The sequence below is a fragment of the Metopolophium dirhodum genome, chromosome 4 (genome assembly GCF_019925205.1).
Source record: "Metopolophium dirhodum isolate CAU chromosome 4, ASM1992520v1, whole genome shotgun sequence".
In the NCBI taxonomy this organism is placed as follows: domain Eukaryota; kingdom Metazoa; phylum Arthropoda; class Insecta; order Hemiptera; family Aphididae; genus Metopolophium; species Metopolophium dirhodum.
Genome location: NC_083563.1, coordinates 1723362 through 1743973, shown reverse-complemented (window position 1 = coordinate 1743973; position 20612 = coordinate 1723362). Strand labels below are relative to the sequence as shown.

The 20612-nt window shown below is 27.6% G+C and overlaps 3 protein-coding genes across 3 annotated transcripts; 2 read left to right on the top strand and 1 right to left on the bottom strand.

The window, feature by feature from the left end:
* Window positions 1–564: 564 nt before the first annotated feature.
* Window positions 565–1801, top strand: LOC132942433 (uncharacterized). The gene is made up of 4 exons (XM_061010790.1): window positions 565–657; window positions 736–793; window positions 858–929; window positions 1666–1801. The coding sequence occupies exons 1-4, from the start codon at window positions 616–618 to the stop codon at window positions 1740–1742; spliced, it is 249 nt and encodes an 82-aa protein (XP_060866773.1). The 5' UTR covers window positions 565–615; the 3' UTR covers window positions 1743–1801.
* LOC132942431 (activin receptor type-2B-like) lies at window positions 1755–14437 on the bottom strand. Its single transcript, XM_061010788.1, has 9 exons — window positions 14201–14437; window positions 8579–8907; window positions 8343–8508; window positions 8139–8275; window positions 6418–6576; window positions 6123–6352; window positions 5881–6067; window positions 5550–5819; window positions 1755–5476 (listed from the first exon to the last, which is right to left on the bottom strand). The coding sequence occupies exons 2-9, from the start codon at window positions 8834–8836 to the stop codon at window positions 5333–5335; spliced, it is 1551 nt and encodes a 516-aa protein (XP_060866771.1). The 5' UTR covers window positions 8837–8907; window positions 14201–14437; the 3' UTR covers window positions 1755–5332.
* A 362-nt stretch (window positions 14438–14799) lies between these two features.
* On the top strand, window positions 14800–16870 carry LOC132942432 (bystin). The gene is made up of 8 exons (XM_061010789.1): window positions 14800–15061; window positions 15143–15215; window positions 15298–15413; window positions 15481–15622; window positions 15774–15923; window positions 15987–16213; window positions 16281–16489; window positions 16554–16870. The coding sequence occupies exons 1-8, from the start codon at window positions 14921–14923 to the stop codon at window positions 16762–16764; spliced, it is 1269 nt and encodes a 422-aa protein (XP_060866772.1). The 5' UTR covers window positions 14800–14920; the 3' UTR covers window positions 16765–16870.
* The last annotated feature ends 3742 nt before the right edge of the window (window positions 16871–20612 follow it).

The following is a 20612-nucleotide window of genomic DNA, read 5'->3' as shown; positions in this document are numbered from 1 at the left end:
ATGACGAATAAAATTAAATTGTGAATAATAGATCACTCGTAGGTGTATTCGGTATAACCTTGTGAAAAAAAAATTGGAAAAATGTTAAATAGCGTCGTCAGAAAATTGGAACATTCAAATACAAACAATACACCCTCTCCCCGAATCGCCGTGGTTTCCCTTAGTTTTACACTATGTTTAGTCAATTTTTGTACTCCCCCCCTCCAAATTAAGCCCTGGATCTACCGCTGGTAGGACAAAAATATTGTGAAGTAATGTTTTTCATAAAACCAATGATGATAATATTATTGGCAGTATATTAGCACAGGGGAACAGGTAAACCAACAGGCAGATGGACATTTTTCTCATGATATCCCGAGATATTCTAAAGGTTAAGGTAGATACCCTAAAATGTATGTCAGTAAAAACTAAAAAATGCACAATGTACATACATAAATAATAATTATAAGTATTATAGTAATAATAATTATAATATTACACTTGTACATAACCATAATTAGGGAGATAAAAGAGCGTAACTAACTTCATGACTTTATGAGGTAATTTGTTTCTATAGAAACCACATAACTATGTACGCATAAACAATACACAAACTAAAAATGTACTGTAAACAAAATGTCTGAACCCAAAAGAGCACCGGTGGATTTCTTCATAAAAGTAATACTAATCTTAATTAAGACACTATCAAATTAAAACAAAATACTAGTAGAACATTATATTTTAATAATATTATAGATGCATAGTGCATTGGTGGCTAAAAATTATAGTACTGCGTTGGATTTCTGCAACACAAGTAAAATACTAAACTGCATAAATGTACATATTTGGATGTCGTTATACATTATTATAATTTATAGTTTTGAGCTTTGAACAGACAAATGAGACAATGATGACATTTCGCGAACTACTTACAAAAAAAATTGACACGAGTGAGTACACTGCATTATATCTGTTAAAAATATTGATAAATATTGATATCATGCAACAGTAAATTGCCATCCAACACACATACAATTAAATCCAATCGCCCCAAAACAATGAATAGATATAAATTATAAAATACACAGTTGGAATTGAGGGACAAATGTGCAAAGTGCAATCATAATTTATTATAAAAATAATATTTATTATTTATGCTTGCTGACACAAAGCTATTTTTAATTTTTAAGAAAGTTTTTAACAGTTAATAACTAACTTTCTTAAAAGTCTGTTCATCAAAACAAAGTTTGTGTGTAAACACTCATTTGTTCTTTTCAGTCATTTTTACAAGAACAAAAATAAATGTTGATACTAAGGTTTTAACCATATAATCAAAATTCAATTGGGTTTTTTACATATAAACTAATGGACAGCGCATGGAGAGAGAAGTCAGGGGTACGATATAGAGTGAGCGAGAAAAGAAACAAAGTAGTAAAAAGTATACAGTTTCTTATGTAGGCTTCTTCTTAACTACTTTATATTCTTACTCTCCAAGTTATATGGTTATATGATCACATAGCATTGAGGTGGAATGCGCTGTCCATTAGTTTATAAGTCTAGGTTTTTTTTTACCATACTATATATGCATATGTGCTCAGGCAATTAAATTATAGACAATGCAATTTACTGTTGTAAGTTGTAACCACTCTAAGATAACACATTTGAATATTTGATTGTCATTTTTAGTGGATGAGGAATCAGATAGTACAGATTCCAGCAGCAGTAAGTCTAGTTTGTCGGAAAGTGACAATGATCTGATTTGAAAAAATAACAAATTAGGTATTTAAATCTAATTATATTACACACACAATTAATTTATTTACAATTCGATTAAACAAATAAATCGGTAAATATTTTTCCATTTCAACTATTTAAAAACTTAATAACTAATTTATGAAATAAATATACTAATTACTTTAGTTTTTTAATGAAAATATGACATTACATTTGTATACAAATATTGTTTTGGACCAATCAAGGAATATAATTATCCAAATTTGCATGTCTTTTTAAATGCTACAAGGACGTTAGTGAGTCATTAAAAAGGTAACTCACAAAAAATTTAAAAAATAAAAATTATTTGATTAAAATAATATTTTTGCCCTCTTTCACAAATTTGTATTTAGTTTTTTAATTTAATTGGCAACAAATCATCCATTAAAACAAAACCTTCAAAATATCCACACCCTGTACCGTGAAAAAAGGAGAACAAAAATTATTATAAGCTTTACATTATATTAAACACATAAACATAAATGCACGTACACACACTCACTGGTACACACATATATAAACATATCGGTATTACACGTCATATAAATGTAATAGTTGTAATAAAATAAAGTCTGCATTATTTGAAAAATAAAAAAATTAAACACTCTTTAACAATGTTTAAAATATAAATGTAAATACTTTACAATTTTTTCTGTTTTTCTATGTACATTATTTATGTAGTTAATCATGTAAAAAAAAATATGTGCAGATTTATTTTTGAATGTAAACAACTATTGTGTATGAAGCAGCAGTCTTGGAGTTTGCTTGTAATTGTACTAACTTATATAAAATATTTTGTAAGGAACAAAAAAAAAATTATAATAATTTAAATTATAAAATACAAATAAAAAAGGAGAGAGATTTATTTATAATAAAGGAACTATTTTATACAATATTAGTACCTAGATGTAGTTGATTAAACAATTATACATAGCCAAATACAAACAACAAAAATTAACAACAATGACAGATAAAAATCTAAAATTGTTACACTAATTTCATTTTAAGTAATTTTCATAATGTAATCTCAAATATAAACAAGCTAATTAAATATGAATTTATAATATTTCATATACAGGGCCGCTCCAATTTTCTAACATGATACGTTTTTATTCGTGTAAGTATCCACTAACAAGAACAATTCAATTTAGTCCAGTATTATTTATATTTAATTTATTTAGACTGTTGGGCTGTTTGGATGTTTCATCATTTTTGGGGCTAAATACACATTAGGAATCAGGCTACAAACAAATACAAAATGTAAGCCACTTGAAACTAAACTTTATTTGTTCCAAAAATAATTAACATTAATTTTATTAGAAATAGTTTAAGGTAATTGATAGGTACCTATATTATAATGTTACCATCAAGATCAATAAGTTCAAAGTATCTATCAACTATCATAAATAATAGCTTGATATATGATATCTGTAAAATATTATTATTAGTGTTATAACTTAGATTATGCATATTACACTTATCATTTACAATATTTCAGTAAATAACTCATAATTACAAAAGGTAATTAAAAAAATGAATTAAAATGTAAAATTGTATTTTAATAAATCTTAAAATAAAATAAAAATATTATTTTTTTTTGAATTCTGAGCCTTTTTGTGGGTGACCCCCTGGGCAATTCCTCGCATCACCCATAGCTTCTGCTGGCCGGCCCTGTTTATATAATATCTACACATTATACAATAATATCTTAGCTATAATACCTATAGCTATAATATTTCAATACCTGTGTCATTAACTTCGTTTTAGGCTTATATAGACATTTTAGAACCTTAAACATAATTATTATATTAATATATTCTTTTAAATAAAATACAGCACATTTACAGATTAAATTAAATTAAGATTAAATATAACATGGCAACAATAATGAAACGAGTCCAAGGGAGGGAAAATGAAAATGATGTGAAATAGTTACTTAGCTACAATTTACAAGTTTAAATAATGTATAATTCAGAACATGAGGAAACAGTAGGTATTCTTATTATTACATTTTCATTGTAATTTAAAATTTGTTTTGTCGTGTGTTCACTAGCCTGTTGGTATTTTTAAAATAAAAAATACAATTTGAGAATTATTTAAGTTATCAAATTTAAAAATATTTAAAATATCCAGTAATTTGTTATAGAAAACCACATTGAGTTTATGCTAAAAATAATTACCCCCTCCCCCCGTCACACAAAAATAAGGGGTGCTCGATAAAATAGATTTTCTTTATTCTGTTAATTAATATATTTTATTACTTTAACATGTCATATAAATTGCAATTAATTTAGGTAGTTCAAATGAAAAATATTGTACAATTTGTTTATGAAACTAATATTGGCATAGGTAACAATATATTATTAGGTTTATTTTAACTATACATAAGAAATTACAGGTAATTTACATTTTATTATTTCTGTTAGTTACTCGAGGCACCCTTTATACATTAACAATAATTGTTATAACAATAAAACTAAGCGTTATGCTAACATAGTTACTCGTAGTAACTAAAAATTAAACTTGCAAAAACTATGAATAATAAAGTAAATTAGGACGTGAAAGTATTGTTGTTAAGTAATTATTTTTAGCTTAAACATTTAGATTTGTTACAATTAACAAATATTCCTATAAACTCGTTTAATAAATACAATTAAAAACTTATTTTTGACTAATATTATATACAATATACATATTACACTCAGTAAATACCACCTTAAAATTATTGGCACATTTTTTTTTTTTTAATATATATAAGGGTGGATAACTTGAGGTAGAAGAATATAATAATTATTAACTATAATGGTATTAATTTAAGATACACATACAAATAGAGAAAATCAATTTTAGTAAAATATTTTGTATACGTTATACATACATCATGTGTGACACAAATAAGAAAATTCATGAGAAAAATATTGACAACTAAAAAAGTAAAGTTATTTTATATGTTGTCTTTAGACTGAATTAACAACAGTATGACAAATATATCAAATTACTGGTAATTAAATTGTATTAGTCAAAATGTATTTAATAATATTGTTTAAATCATTTAAACTAAATCCCAACAAAATTGATTTTTTTCCAATATTCAGAATACAATTATTTCAGATCCTCCTTTAGTATGATCTCTGGATTGTTTAAGACAATTAATGAAAAAAACTGATATATACCTAAATATATTTAAGTAGTAAGTGATTGTTCTTTTGGAGAATCTCTCCCTATTTTGTTTTGTATATGATTATACATTACCATAACTTAAACGAGGGTTTTTTCTATAATTATAGAAAATATTGTTTATGGAAGGGTTACATGAATAATAATACGCAAGACATTGTCACCGAACATGGAAAACATAATCTATAATATTGATTAAGTTAAAAAGAAAACATTTGATGAGGGAAGCGGTGGGTGGTCTGGAGGTATTCACTTACTACTTTTGTACATCAACAATCAAATTACTTATTAAGGAGTTTACAAAGTTACTTAGATAGTTAACTTACATATAAGGAAACACCAATGTCTTCTTCTGCAGAAGCTAGGTTGCATGTATATTATGCTATTATACAAGTAAAATATTTTAAGGTGCTAACGATGTTACAGCTGTTCCATTATATTGACGGCATTGCCATGTAATGCGTTCCATTACACATGATGCCGACAGCCTAGCTTCGGCATCATGATCCCAACACTCTTCCATTGTATCACACAGAGCTATTAAACCCTAAAAATAATTTTAACAGTGTCATATATTAATAGATGCAATATTTTAAGATAATTTTTTAATAATTTCTTACTGGATGTGATTTCCAGCTATCTTTAAAAGCAGGTCTTAGTTTTTTATGTACTACACATTCTTGCATGTCTTCCAATGATGGATGTTGCCCAACTTCTTCTTCAAAAGGTAACCTATAATCTGGTATAGCACCTTGTTGTGCTGTACATCTGGTTGCTAATTCCCATAGTACTAATCCACATGCATACATGTCTATTCTTAAAAATGCATCCCTGGAAAAATTTATCGCTCCTTCTAGTACTTCTGGTGCCATGTATCTTCTCGTACCAACCTAGATAATTAATAAAAATTAATTTTATCCTTTATTGTTGAAGGTAATAATGGGTAATTACCTGCCCATGTGTATCACCACACGACTTGCCAGGCTGAAAAACCAAAGCGAGACCAAAATCAGCAATACAGGCAGTTAAATCATGTTTTAATAAAACATTGTTGCTCTTAAAATCTCTATGAGCAATGGCTGGCTTATAGTGATCTGCACGTTCCGATGGAATCTCTTCATGCAAATGCATCAAACCCCTGAACAAAATAGTGATTAAAAACCATGTTAAACAAACTGTATATAATATTTTACCTAGCCATAGACTGGGCAATATGACAAAGCTGATCCCAAGTTAATATATTAGATTTCAAGTAGTCGCATAATGATCCATAGTCATGATAAGCGGTAATCAACCAATATTCATTTTTGGCACCTTCAATAACACTAGCATGTTTTTCAGCTCCAATGAAGGATAGCATATTATCGTGTTGCATGTGTGGTAGTTGATAAATGTCTTGTTCAACTAACCATGAGTTTTTATCCTTAAATCAAAATAATAATATACACTAGTAAAAAAAAATAATTATAATAATATTAAAATTGTTACCTGAGGAGGGAATATTTTAACAGCTACTGTATCTTTCTTGTGAAGAGCTTTCCAAACAGCACCATAGCGACCCCTTGCCTTCACTTCTACGAGTTGTATTGGACGATTGCTAAGTATTGGAGAACAATTTCCTAAGTGGGAGCTATCAGACGACGGAACCTAAATACACAGAAAATAATTTGGTATCAAAATTAAACAAAATTAAAGCAAACAGTTTGTGTGATGTACATCATTAACTTAACTTACCCACTAAAGATTTAAATTCCAAAGTAAGTAATGTTAAAAAAAAAAAAACCAATTGTAAATTACAATACATTTTTTTTAATTATGCATGAATTGTAGATTAGGAATGACTATACAAAAGGTAATGAATTGATTATTGAATAATTAGTACAATGATGATACTAAAGAATTTTTTTTTCGAGTTTTTAATATTAAGCTAAATTATTTTTAGTAGATCATAGATTTATAAAAATAATAATAATTTTAATTGAATTGAATCATAGAGTATGGAATAATTTAAATTAAGAAGATACTGAAATCCAAGAAAAAAATTGGTAAACAAAGTTTTCTGGATTTTGAAATTATTTAAATACAGAATATGCTTAAAATAGAAAGTTGTGTGCAAATTGTTATTCATACACATTACAGACCTTACTATAATTCTTAAAAAATGTGTGGGTTAATTTACAATTTGTATTTGTTTTTTAATCTAAAATACAATACAAATATTAATATCTTATATATTAATACCACAAAATGATAATAGTTTTAAGGCATAATTTTTAAATTTTTTTTTATAAGTTTTATTTTGGCCACAGTTAGGTTTTAATCTCTTTTTAGTCAACAGCTTTGTTCAGTGTTTATTACTGAATATGCATGTGAAATGAGTATCTCAAATTTATTATTTTTAAGCCCATAAGCGTGTGCAGAATTTCTGGTAGAGTAGTCATACATAAGTACATAACACATTTACACACACACAATATTATGTATATATTCATATTCATACCTAAGTTATAAAACTAATTTGACTGGGGTAACCTCTTTTAACTACATTTACCATAGTAAAAAAGTATTTTATGATTGACTATCAATTATCATAATAATAATATTGTATATTGATGGGGGGGGGGGGGGGGAGGGGGAGTTCGCAGAGTAGTCAAGTGCCTACCATGACTGCCCCGTGCGCACGCTTATGTTTAGGCCTACAATAACACGTCATATTGACTAGCACAGGGGTATACAACATTTCGATACACAGTGAACGTGATAATAATTAAAATTACAATTATTAGAGCAGTTGTATTAAACATATTTATTAAGAAATAATTATTTAATTATTTAAATAATTATTAAATAATTAAAATAGTATATTGTGTGGTGGGGGCGGAAAGTGAGCTATGTCAGTGCGAGGGTTGCATTTCACCCAAGACTGAAATTTCCATCCTGCACGAGCCATACATACAATTTTTTTATCACGTGTCTGCGTTAATCGATCAGTGGCTGGTTGTGCAGGGGATACAAATAACACTTTTGGGGATTTCCAATTTAAAATCTGGCACTTTTGGGAATTCCCACTTTACCACCAGCTGGATGGAAAAAGGTCGCTTTCCAGCGCTTCAACCAAAAACTAAACTTTTGGTGCAGGCACGACAAAAAATATTTTATCTAACAAAAAGTAATTACTACCAAAGAAACAGAATATTTAATGTACTTACATGAGAAAATTGAGGTATTTTTCTTCGTTTGTATACCCAATAGACAAATAGAAACATACTTGCAACAGCTACCAGAGGTATGGTAGAAAACACTATAGTATGTATTAATTCATTCTCATCACGTAATGGTTTTGCAGCTAAGATAGAAAAATGTATTTATTGTTAAATTGATTGTATAAATTATATTATATGTATATTATTTACATGTAGTCTCTATTCGAGGAGTTGTAGGTATAGGATCCCACATAAATTCCGAATTACAAAAATCACCTTCGCAACAACAAAACATTAAGCCATTAGGTTTCATTTCTTCTTTTTTGTCTTTGCATTGTTTTTGGCCTTGGCATTCAACATTGTTCAAAAAACAACCCTATAAATAGTAATTAAAATAAAAACATGATCAAATTAAACACAATTCTATAAAAATTATGTTAGATTACCTTAAGATTAATTTCTAGTTTATTTGTCTTAGTATTGTTCGTCCAAACAACATAACAATATGATGGTTTATCATTTTCTCCAGATTTACAGTTTTGAATAGCACTAGTACAATCTTTTTCATTTTTATGTTTGTCACAAGAAGTTTGGTTGTAATAGTGGCATTTGGTTTCTTCGTATTTTTTGTGGCTAGCACAACTGCAAGTTGTTAGAAGTAATACAATACTACACCACATCCATATCCATAATTGTTGTTCCATTTTTTTTCTCCACTTTATTTTTTTTACTGTTTTACAGTTTATTTTTATTTAAAAACTGTTATCTCCATAGTCTGAAAACATATAATTAAAAAATTAAATACACTGAAAATCTAATTTTTAATTTAAAATCAACATAAATTTGAACAGTAATAATATTTAACTTGCTACATAGACTTTATATATAATATATGTAGTAGTCTCGCTTATCAGGTCATCCGAGACGACATACTTAAAAAAAAATCTTTAAAAAATTTGTAAACAAACTAAGTAGATAGATATTTATAGCTAAGTTATTTTTTATGGTAAAATAGTTTTACCCGGGGTTTTACTTATCCAAAACTTATATTTTAAAACTGATTTATCATATTGATGGGATTCGTTCCCTTCAAATCCGAATTAATAAAACTATTAAAGCTGTGAAATAATAAACTATATTTATATATATATATATATATATATATATATATTATATAATATATCAAATTTGTATTCTCAATTCTCATATGAAAATTGAACATTGAACAATGCATTAATGTGGATATATAATTATCAAAGCTTAGAATTTAATGTATTAAAAATAATCCTAGAGATTGTTTCAATATAAAAAAATATAGGTATTCATTCAAAATTATGTTACTTATATTGTAATTAAGCTACATGGGTTGAATCAAAATTACAAAGTACTTAGAATGAATATAATTACATTGGCAACACTTGGCAAAATTATGAAAAAAAAGTGAACCCTGCGTGTAGTTAAATTAATGTGGAACCCATCTAGAAAATAGAAAAATTTTAGTATTATCTGTTCAAATCAAACCTACCTATTTACTTATATTACTAAATTATTTTTATTTAATGAACTGTAACTAAAAGTTTTCTAAAAAAATGTTAAAAATTAAGTTTTTTTAAATTTTGAAACATACATTATAATTTCAAGTTTTTACTCATACAAAATAATGTTAGCATAATTAAGACACATACCTATGTATTTACCAAATAATAAATGTAATAATTTGTACTTTTTAAAAAAAAATTTTATTATCAAATAAAAATGTACACACTATAATACATTAATAGTGAACTATAGGAACTTGGAAAAAAAAATAGATCAGTAATAAGCTAATATGTACTCGTTTCAAGAAATTCATTTATCTCGTCTTTTTGTGTGCAAAATTGACTATTATATTTTCCATGTCAATAGCATTAGTTTATTGTCTTTTAAATTTCAATATTAAGAAAAGCTATACTTGAAAGTCTATCTTGTCTGTTTGAGTTACAAAAATATTAAAAGTTTAACATTTGAAAATGATCACTCAGCTGAAGCAGATGTTACTAGTATATAATTATAAATTATAATACCGATAAATACATCAGGAAATATAGAAGTCAACTCTTACTTGACAATAGTATCAGCTAAATCAGACAAAAATAGACACCAAGAATTGAGAAGCATTACACAGGCCGGTTAATCAATTGCAACCTAACTATTTTTAATTTCAGTTATACAGGCCACAAAAGAAACGTTTATGTACAGTAATGTGTACAAAACAAAATCGATCAATTGTTCAATCTCCATTATTCATTATTATAAAAAAAGATTTTGATTTATTTCATTCCAGATATTTTTAAATTTTTATCGTTAGGCCCTATTATAAGCTGGGGCCCTGGGCCTGTATGTTTGACACACCCGGTTATTGCGGCACTGAAGTTAATAGCTTAAGTGTTAAGTACTTGTAATAAGTAATGTCAACTTTGCTACACTGGTTATAGTTATGTATATTTTATAATTACAAATTAATGAAGCTAAAGATCATTGTTTTATTTTATTTTAGAATGTTCAATAATAATAATTGTTATGTTATTTTGTGAAACCCTAGGGTGATCATTTGTTGAAAAGTTTAATTCTAGAACTTGTCTCTTTGACTGATAAATTGTTTAATAAGCTAAATGTATAGGTAGGTACAGATAGAAAAATATACATTTTTAAATTTCTAAATAATACTTGATGTTTTATGATGAGATAGGGTAAACGGGAAAAAAGTCCCCAGTAACAAAGTCACACGGCAAAAAAGTCTCCCGTTGCAGCAGCGGTGTATTTACAGGGGGGAAGGGAATTTGGTAGATCAATCCCTCCCCTTTTCTTTTTTTTGCTATGATTTTATGATGTATTTTCCAGTTTAAGTAAAACCCAAAACACCTATGAAGAAATGTTCAAAATAATTTTGAATGAGTGTAACAATCGCGAACTATACCCAGATCCATTATACTTTAATGTTGATTTTGAAATCACAGTTCACAAAGCTGCCAACATAGTTTTTGGTAAACACATTTTAATTTGAGGGTGCTTTTATCATTTATCCCAAAGCACTTACAGAAAAATACAAAATCTGGTATTGAGTAAACAATATAAGGAAGACCAAAACTTCAATTTATATTGTGCGATGATGGATGGATTGGCTTTTCTCCCTGTTGATAAAGTATGTGAGGGGATGAATTATTTAAAACAAAATTGTCCAACTGGAGCAGAAGACCTACTACAGTATTTCGATGAAAATTATGTTGGAGGTACGTTCAGGAAAGTCAGAAAAACCAACAATATAATTTTAAGAAGAATACTACCATTGTACCAGAATCATGGAATGTTAATTCAACAACTCTATCAACAAATCCACACAGAACAAATAATGCTTGTGAAGGCTGGAACAATAGGTTTTCACATCTCGTTGGCATTAAACACCCAAGTATTTGGAAACTGATAACAATAATGTGTCAAGGAACGGACAAGGCAAGAATGGCATTGGCTGAAATAGGAGAAATTAATAAAAAAAAAGACAAAAGCTAGTAAAAAAAAAAAATTGAAATTTGATTAAACATTTTATGTCAACGTTTTGATGAAGATGAATCTGCAGATATTCCTATTTTTTAAAGCAAATAGGTCAAAATATAAGAAAGAGATCTTTTATATCTAAATAAAATAATAAATAGCCAATAACCCCGGTAGTTGAGGCGTATTTATAAAAAAAAAAAAAATAATAAATGTGATTTTTTTAAACACTAATATTTTTATAAGATATTTTTTTTATTATTGAATTATTTTACGATGGGTAAACAACATATTATCTGAATAAATTCATTTTTATATATTTTTTTAATACTATTATTATAAGATATTTTTTTTTATTTTTTAAATTAATTTACGAGGGGATTTTTTTTCCTAATATCATGAGATAGAACCTGGCTAGGTAGATCCTAGATCTGTTTAAAGCCTGGTCTGACTTTTCAAATTTTTAACTGATTTTTATTTATTATTATTACATGAATATTAGATGATTTATTTTATTGTTGTATTATTTTTATTGTGAATTAATTAATTTTATTTATATATAATGTTTCAATATAAAAATCTAGAAATTAAAATAGATTTAAAATAATCTATGTATCCACGATTTTAGATTTATCTTAGGCAAGTATACAAAAGTAGATATATTTTCCAATGTAATATGTATCAGAATAATTGTACCTTCTTAATCGAAAATAACCACAATAAAAATATGTTTTGTCAAAATAAGTAATGAACAAGATCTTTCTTCAGTAGAAAAAGAACTGATTAATGGTAAGTATTAATTTAACATGATTTTATTTTTCATTGTTTACTGTAAAAATAAAATCTGATTTATCAGTTTGGCGTTTGCATTGACAATCTCATGGATTTTTTTTAACACCCAAAACAACCAGAATAAATTTACATTTAACCGTAATCAGCAAAGTTAATTAAGCCGAATCACTTGAATTCAATAACCGGAATTTTCTTTTAATACTACCTGAATGATGGAAGGAAAGTCTTTACTAGAAAATTATTTGGCTAAAATTGTTGTTTCTTAAACACTTCTATTCAAAATATAATTAAAGAATAATATAGCAATATAGGTATATAAGTAATAATATTATAAATAAAAACTGGCAATAATACTGATTAGTACAGACTTGTGTAAAATCAGATTCTGAACTTATACCTTTGACGTTTTTGAATCAACACGAAGGTAAATATATTAAATATGATTATATATATCTAACCATTATTATCATATTGTAAATAGGTATTTTTAAATTTTGTTTTTATAAAATTATATTACTTTTTAATATGACCTTTTGTAAGGCCAAGCTGACAAACATATATCAGCTTATCCCCTGTTGCTTAAAACGTAATCATTCCAATTACTCAATTTGTTATTTTAAAATGTAAAATTCTTTATCAGTTACCTACCATTCTTCATTAGTCTAATAAAGTAATGACTTATAGGTAAAGATTAGGTGATATGAAATTAACTGAATCATTTATAAACCACGGTAATCCAGTTTTACTTAATTCATAATGGTTATTATTATTTTTATTTTTTTGCATGCTCTTTTGTATTTAAATAGACCTTAGTCATATTTTGTTTTTGTCGTTTTAGAACAAGAATACATTTCTGATATGAATTATTCGAGGAATTATTACTTTACAAATATATTTATAAAAATAAAGATAACCTAGTTTAATAAAGCTTAAAGTACTAAGACTGAAGATAAGTACTTAATTGCTATTTAAATTGTTTTTGATGTACCTATTGTTGAAAACAATTAACAATAAGTCGCAATAATTAATGTACTTTGCAACTGTACAATATATCAATTTGTGTACATAAAACAGTATAACGGTTGTCACTTTCTGTTATAAACTTAATAAATTAACAGTCTTATGAAATAGTTATTGATTGACTGTAATTAACTAAACAATATTTTTAGGTTAAATCAACAACTATAAGCAAAATATTTAATTATTGAATTTGATATTTTGGGGAGTACTGGATGTATGATTGTAATTCAAAGAATTTGGTTACAAGTTGCGTATAAAATTAAAATTGATCAAATTAATTGCACGTTAATTCATATTTGATTTATAAAAGACTTCTGATACACAATTAAAATTTAAGTTCTGTTTAAAGCATTGATAAGATAAACTATAGTACCTACCTAATCCTAATATGTAAGTTTTATACCTACATGAAGTATGAACTTTAAATCATACAATATCATTGTTATTCTGTCGATAGACATTAATGGAAAATACACAGATTTATAGGAAGAATGTATTTCGATGATATCATAATGTGCATGCAATATTTGATTGTTAACTTCAAACGAACGAACTCAAACAACGGATCTACAAAACAATAGTGCAGCACTACGATTCATCGTTGCGAGAACTTAATAGTAGTCTTCGGAAATGTCTTGTGCATGATTGACTAGCATATAATTTTAGTAAATTTAGTATCGTTTTGCTCAGATGGAGCTTTGGTGTTGGGATATTATATTGTTACTCACCGAGATTACATACGATGGAGTATTGACGATCTTGTTGCACGTCGTCGAATACAAACGCTCAGCTGAGTCTGCATCATACGCTACATGAGACGTATTAACGCACGTTAAAATGTTAAGTCGAAAGAAAACGCACATTAATTACAAACAAATATGCGAATTTTGCGATAATAGCATTAATAACAAGAATTTTTAGTGATTTTTTCACAACAAAAACAATATGGACGACCCCTATAAAAAAAAAAAGTATTATTGCACACAGAAACAGTGTGACCAAATAACATATATTGTAAACAATTTGATAAATTATTGAACTTTATTTGATTTTTATCGTTCAACAATGTAAAAGCACATTTTTTAAAACCTTACACAATAAAAAATAAATTTTAAGTTTAATAGAAAACGTTTGCTTAACACTTTAACGAGTATATTGGTGATTAAATTTGAACAGTTTTCATCCCAAGCGTCGATTAATCATCCCGTTTTGAGTTAATTATAATGATAACCTCAGCCTTAAAAGATAATCTTCGAAAAGTGTGACGATAACATCCAATCATAATGTGATAACGTTATGTTATTATTTTCAATTTTTATTGTTATTATTATCATTTATAAATTATAATTGATAAAAGATACAAGTGTCAAGTTTAGTATTTTATTAATTTTTCACACGTGACTTTTTTAGAATTGTATTTTTCTTAGTTATATTAAAATTTAAACAAAATGGGGAAGACAAAAAAAAAGAATATGAGGAGTGGAGTAGACAAGCCTTATCCTAATTTGGCCGATCAGATTGTTAGTGATCGGGTAGCGTCAAAAAAGAAAGAACCAAAGATACGGTTACGCCAGGATGAAAGCGAAGAGGTATTGACTCGAGAAATGTATACAGTATAGCTGTATAAATGTATAAGTTTTAATTTATTAATGGATAATTTTATAACTTAGGTTATTGGTTCACAACTGTCCAGACGTATATTGGATCAAGTAAGAGAACAAAAGCAAGAAATAACTGAAAGCGGTAAGTTGAATGACAATATTTGAATTAACTATATGGGTTTAATGTTAACATTAATTATATATGTGTTGTTCTATTATTTTAGAGGGAACAAACAAAAATCTACTCACATCACTAGGCTCAGGATCTGATTCAGAGGAAGATGAAGAAGAAAAACCAATGTTTGGCGAAGGAGAAGATGAAGATTATTATGAACAACTGGTAAATATAATGAAAATAAAAGTAAAATTCTCATATATTGTATGTCTATTGTCTTTTTTTTTTACAGGAAATCAATGCAGATGATGAAAAAGCTCTAGAAAAGTTTATGTCTAAAAAACCTGAAGCTCGATTAACTTTAGCTGATATGATCATGGAAAAAATTACTGAAAAACAAACTGAAATACAAACTCAATTTACAGATGCTGAAAGTAGGTTTTCAAACTTTTTTAAAATGCCCTTGATGATTAAAAAATAAATAAATAAAATACTACTAAATAGCAGCTGGTACCTATGATATTAGTTTCTGATTAAAAATAGGTATAATAATTAATATTTTGTATTATTGAATATAATTTGTAGGTGTCCAATTACAAGATGTAGATCCACGTGTAATACAGATGTATAAAGGTGTTAAACAAGTGCTAACCACATATCGAAGTGGAAAATTGCCTAAAGCATTCAAATTGATTCCAAAACTGCGAAATTGGGAGCAAATTTTGTACATAACTGGTTAGTTACGCTTGAGTTGTTTAACATTTAGACATTTATTAATTTTTCTTTTTTTTTATTTAGAGCCTTCTACATGGAGTGCTGCAGCAATGTATCAAGGTATTCGTATATTCGCATCTAATTTAAAAGAAAATATGGCTCAAAGATTCTACAATCTTGTTTTGCTACCTAGAGTTAGAGATGATATAGATGAGTATAAAAAATTAAATTTTCATCTTTATCAAGCATTGAAAAAAGCTTTGTTCAAACCTGGAGCTTTCATGAAAGGAATACTTATTCCCTTGTGTGAAGTAGGTATTTTATGGTAACACTTCAAACTTGTCCTTTTATTAATAAATATATATTATTTTCTTTTAGAGCGGTACTTGTACTTTACGAGAGGCGATTATTATTGGATCAGTTATAGGCAAAAATTCTATCCCAATGTTACATTCAGCAGCAGCTATATTGAAATTAGCTGAGATGGAATATAATGGAGCTACATCAATATTTCTCAGAATACTTTTTGATAAAAAATATGCTCTTCCATATAGGGTTGTAGATGCAGTTGTTTTCCATTTTCTTGGGTATGATAATGTGAAAAGTTTTTTAATTTTTTATAATTAATACAATAACTATTTTATGCATTAGATTTGAACATGATGACAGAGAATTACCAGTTTTGTGGCATCAATCGTTTTTAACATTTGCTCAACGTTATAAGACAGATATAAGTTCTGAACAGAAAAAAGCATTGTTAAAGTTACTCAGAACAAAATCACATCATACTATTACACCAGACATTCGCCGTGAATTAGAAAGCTCCACATGTAGAGATATAGAAATGCCTGAGCCTATGTGATTAGCTTATATTGATATGATAATAATTATTATTCTTGTACGTAATATATTATGTTGATTAATTTATCATTTTCTTTATTGAACAATAAATTGTACAATTGAACTGATCTGTAGAATGTACACTAATATTTACACAAAACTAAGTTATAAATAAAAATTATAGTCAGGATAATTTAAAAGAAAATTAACTACTAAATTTTCATGATCACAAAAGAAATTAGTTATTAATTACATTGGTATAAATCAAGATTCTATGATATGTAATTCCCACTTTGATTAAAAAATTAAAAATTGTCTGAATAATAAATTAAAATTAAAATATTGACTATATTATTTTATTACCACTCTCATATGCAATTGTTAAGGGGATCGCATGTCACTTATTTGTTTTTACGTATAAGACATCAAATTGCCTTTACGCGACCCCTTATTAAATCACCGCCTTCAATCCCCTTAAGGTGCATTGCTATTAGGTACCTCTAATCTCTATACTATAGTCTATAAAGTAATTCGGCCCCTTTCTAGCGATGTCACAAAGAAAAATAAAACCTTATTACCATCATTGAATAAATATACATAGATTAAGCACATAAAAATCTTTGCAAGAAGAAAAATGATTCCGTACCAGCTTATATGTTATTATATATTTATATTGATATAAGTAATTTACTTTTCTATAAATAATATGGAAGTTTTAACTAATTTTCAACAAAATTGAAATTGAAAATTTAATTATAATATTACTTATGTTTGTGGTATAAAATATAAATACCTTAAAATCATATAAAACTTTCAAATTTCATTGAGTTTGTGTTTACTTTATAAATAATAATATACATAGTGGTGAAAAGTTTAAATCCCTTCAAATAATATATTTTTATTACTAAACAAACTAAAATCATTATTTTTTGTTGAAATACCTATCCTGTTTTGTTTGAATTTTATATGTTCAAATGTCTATAAAAACAATAATGTATTTTTAATATTATTATTATGTTTTTGTTAGAATAACTTATGTGGGAGAAACTTTCCATTAAATTATTAATTGCTAGTTGTTAAAATTGAAAATTTTTTGGAATTTTCAACTAGCAACCAAAAATGTCTTGAACTGCTATACGATTAACTGACGAGGGATTGTATTCAATTCCAAGCTTTTTGATGGAGCATAATGTACCACTAAAAATAAACTAAAAATTTAAAATTCCTTTAAATAGCCTAAAATTAGTTTAAATGTTTCAAAATTTTTTTTGAAATCTCGAAAATTTGCAAATTATTGTACTTACAGCTCATAATTTATTAAAATTTCGATTATAAATTGAATTAACCCACTTATTGTAATTTGCAATGCTGCTCGGTTCTTGATAAGTTGTTCTCATAACAATTCAAAAATATTGAAGACAGAATCACAATTTTGTATTATAAGTTCAAATTTTGATGAAATTTGTCGAATCGTTAAAATGTTCAGGATTTAGTATTACTATATTAGTATTACAATTACAAATTGGGGGATGAAGTGGCCGAGCGGACTAAGTCGTCGGTTACTTCTCAGACATCTGTATTGAGAAAGAGGCCGCCTTCCCCTGACCGCACATGGCAGAAACCTACGGGTACCCAATTTGAAATTTTGCCAAACTAAAACAGTAAAACACGTGTTTACAAAAACCTTCTGTACCCTACCCCACAGTTAAAAACCACCCGATGCGGCCTAAATTACCACGAGTTAATAAAAAAAAATTACAAATTATATGAATTTTTAAAATACAAAATATTTCTCGTGATATTAATGAATTTTTCTGTATTCCTCACTTTGCAGTAAATCCAAGACCTAGGGTAGTTATTTCATGATTTTAAAATAGTATGGCAAACAAATTATACATATTGTAATTTATAGGTACATGGTATACGTGCAACTGTGCGAGTAGGAAATAATCGAACTATCAGGAAGCTTAAGGACGAAAAAACATGTTATTTTTACCGATTCGTATAATAATGCGAATCGGCAAGAACTGGAACCATAAGCGGAAATTTGGTTAAATTACTGGGGGCGGGGGCTGAGCATTGTATGCTCATTACACCTATATAAGTACCACTGTACTAAAGCCGCACGCAAATATTTATTTCAACAAGACAATGTACAAAGTTCGACATACTAAACAATTATTTGACCATAATTAAGTTTAAAAAAAATGATGTGCCTCATCTTTAACATTTTAGAAGTATTCTAAACAGAAATTATTAAGTCATTCATTTTTAATTTAGAATTATAACCAATGGCAGATTTAAGAGTTAAAAAAACGTCGGCAAATCCATAAGAGGTGCATCGTACAAAATGTATAGGTACCTAAGCAACATATTATTTACCCCCATTTTACTAAACCACTCGCTTCGCCTGAGAGAAATGATGACCAACGAATATTAATTTTATAGTAACAAATCATCTAAATATCTAATTAGAATAAGTTTACTGTGTAGGTATCTACTGTGTGTCTGTGTAAAATGTAGATAATAATTAAAATTTAGTTTGACAAAAAACCATTTTAAAATATAAAAAAAAAACGTGAAGCTATAAAGTTATTCATTATAATGCTATAACATTAAAAATATCAAATAATTTCTTAGGCATAATAATTAATTTATTAAAAAAATATAGTGTATCGCTTGTAAAATAAATTGTAAAGCACTCAAATACAATGCGATATACGGTGAAAAACAAAAATGCTTAAACTATGTCGATTATGCCGATCAATTGGCTACAAACCCTTAATAGGGGTAAAAGGTATAACACAATTAAAATAGATTTTTTAGTCATTTTTTCCAATTTCTAATAAAGAAATATATTATTTTCAAAAAAATCATGCAGTGTATGGTTAATACGTAATTCCATCGAAACTGGGACGACGCGCTACGCGACGGGGACGATTGCTGATAAACAACCTACCTATGGCGGGTATTATTACTTATTATTAAATATTAATACTAGGTACATAATTACGATCGTTCCAAGTTATGATAATAAGTTAGTAAAATCTTAGGAATTAAAATTAATTTTTATCACAGAATATTTTTTAATTCAGTTATTAAATATGAATTTTACAATTATAACAATTACTGTATATATTTTAGTCATTTTAAAATTTTGTGGGCCAGGGGAGCTAAGACCTGTACTTTGAACTTCTGGGGGGGCTTAGTCCTCTCAAGCCCAAGTCCCATTTCCGCCTATGACTGGAACTGTCTGGAAGTAATATAGAATTATAGTCCGTCATGCCAGCTAGGACCTGTCCCGTTAATACGAGTAGAGTACCAATAAGCATTATTTAGATAATTGTCAGCACTAGTCGAAGGCCTAATACTGAACTTATGATTGTGCATTTAATAATTTTGAAGTTAAAAAATATGCGACAGTGAAAATATTATATTCTTATTTTGTTAAAAGCGTAAAGTGATCGACTTATTTGCTACCTATCTTTCTCAATACGTCCCAACGTTGTACCGAACATGCTACGTCGTTTAAACAAAATTATTGTCGTAACGATCGTCGTGGTCTGCACAGCGACCACTAGTGGCGCAAATCATTTTATTTTTACAGGGGGCAAACCTAGACATTTACCAGCCGGCACTCATCCACCATAATTTATCATTATGCGTTTTACGAGTTTACACTTAATCGTAGGTACAATATTAAATTTAGAAAATAATTATTAATTATACAACCTTAACGGTGTAATCGGTTATTATAGGATCTATAGTATTATAATTATAACAGGTACACACAAAACATAGGCGCAATTTGGGGGGTGCTTGGGGGTGCTTAGCACCCCCAAAATTCATATTAGCACCCCCAAATTATTT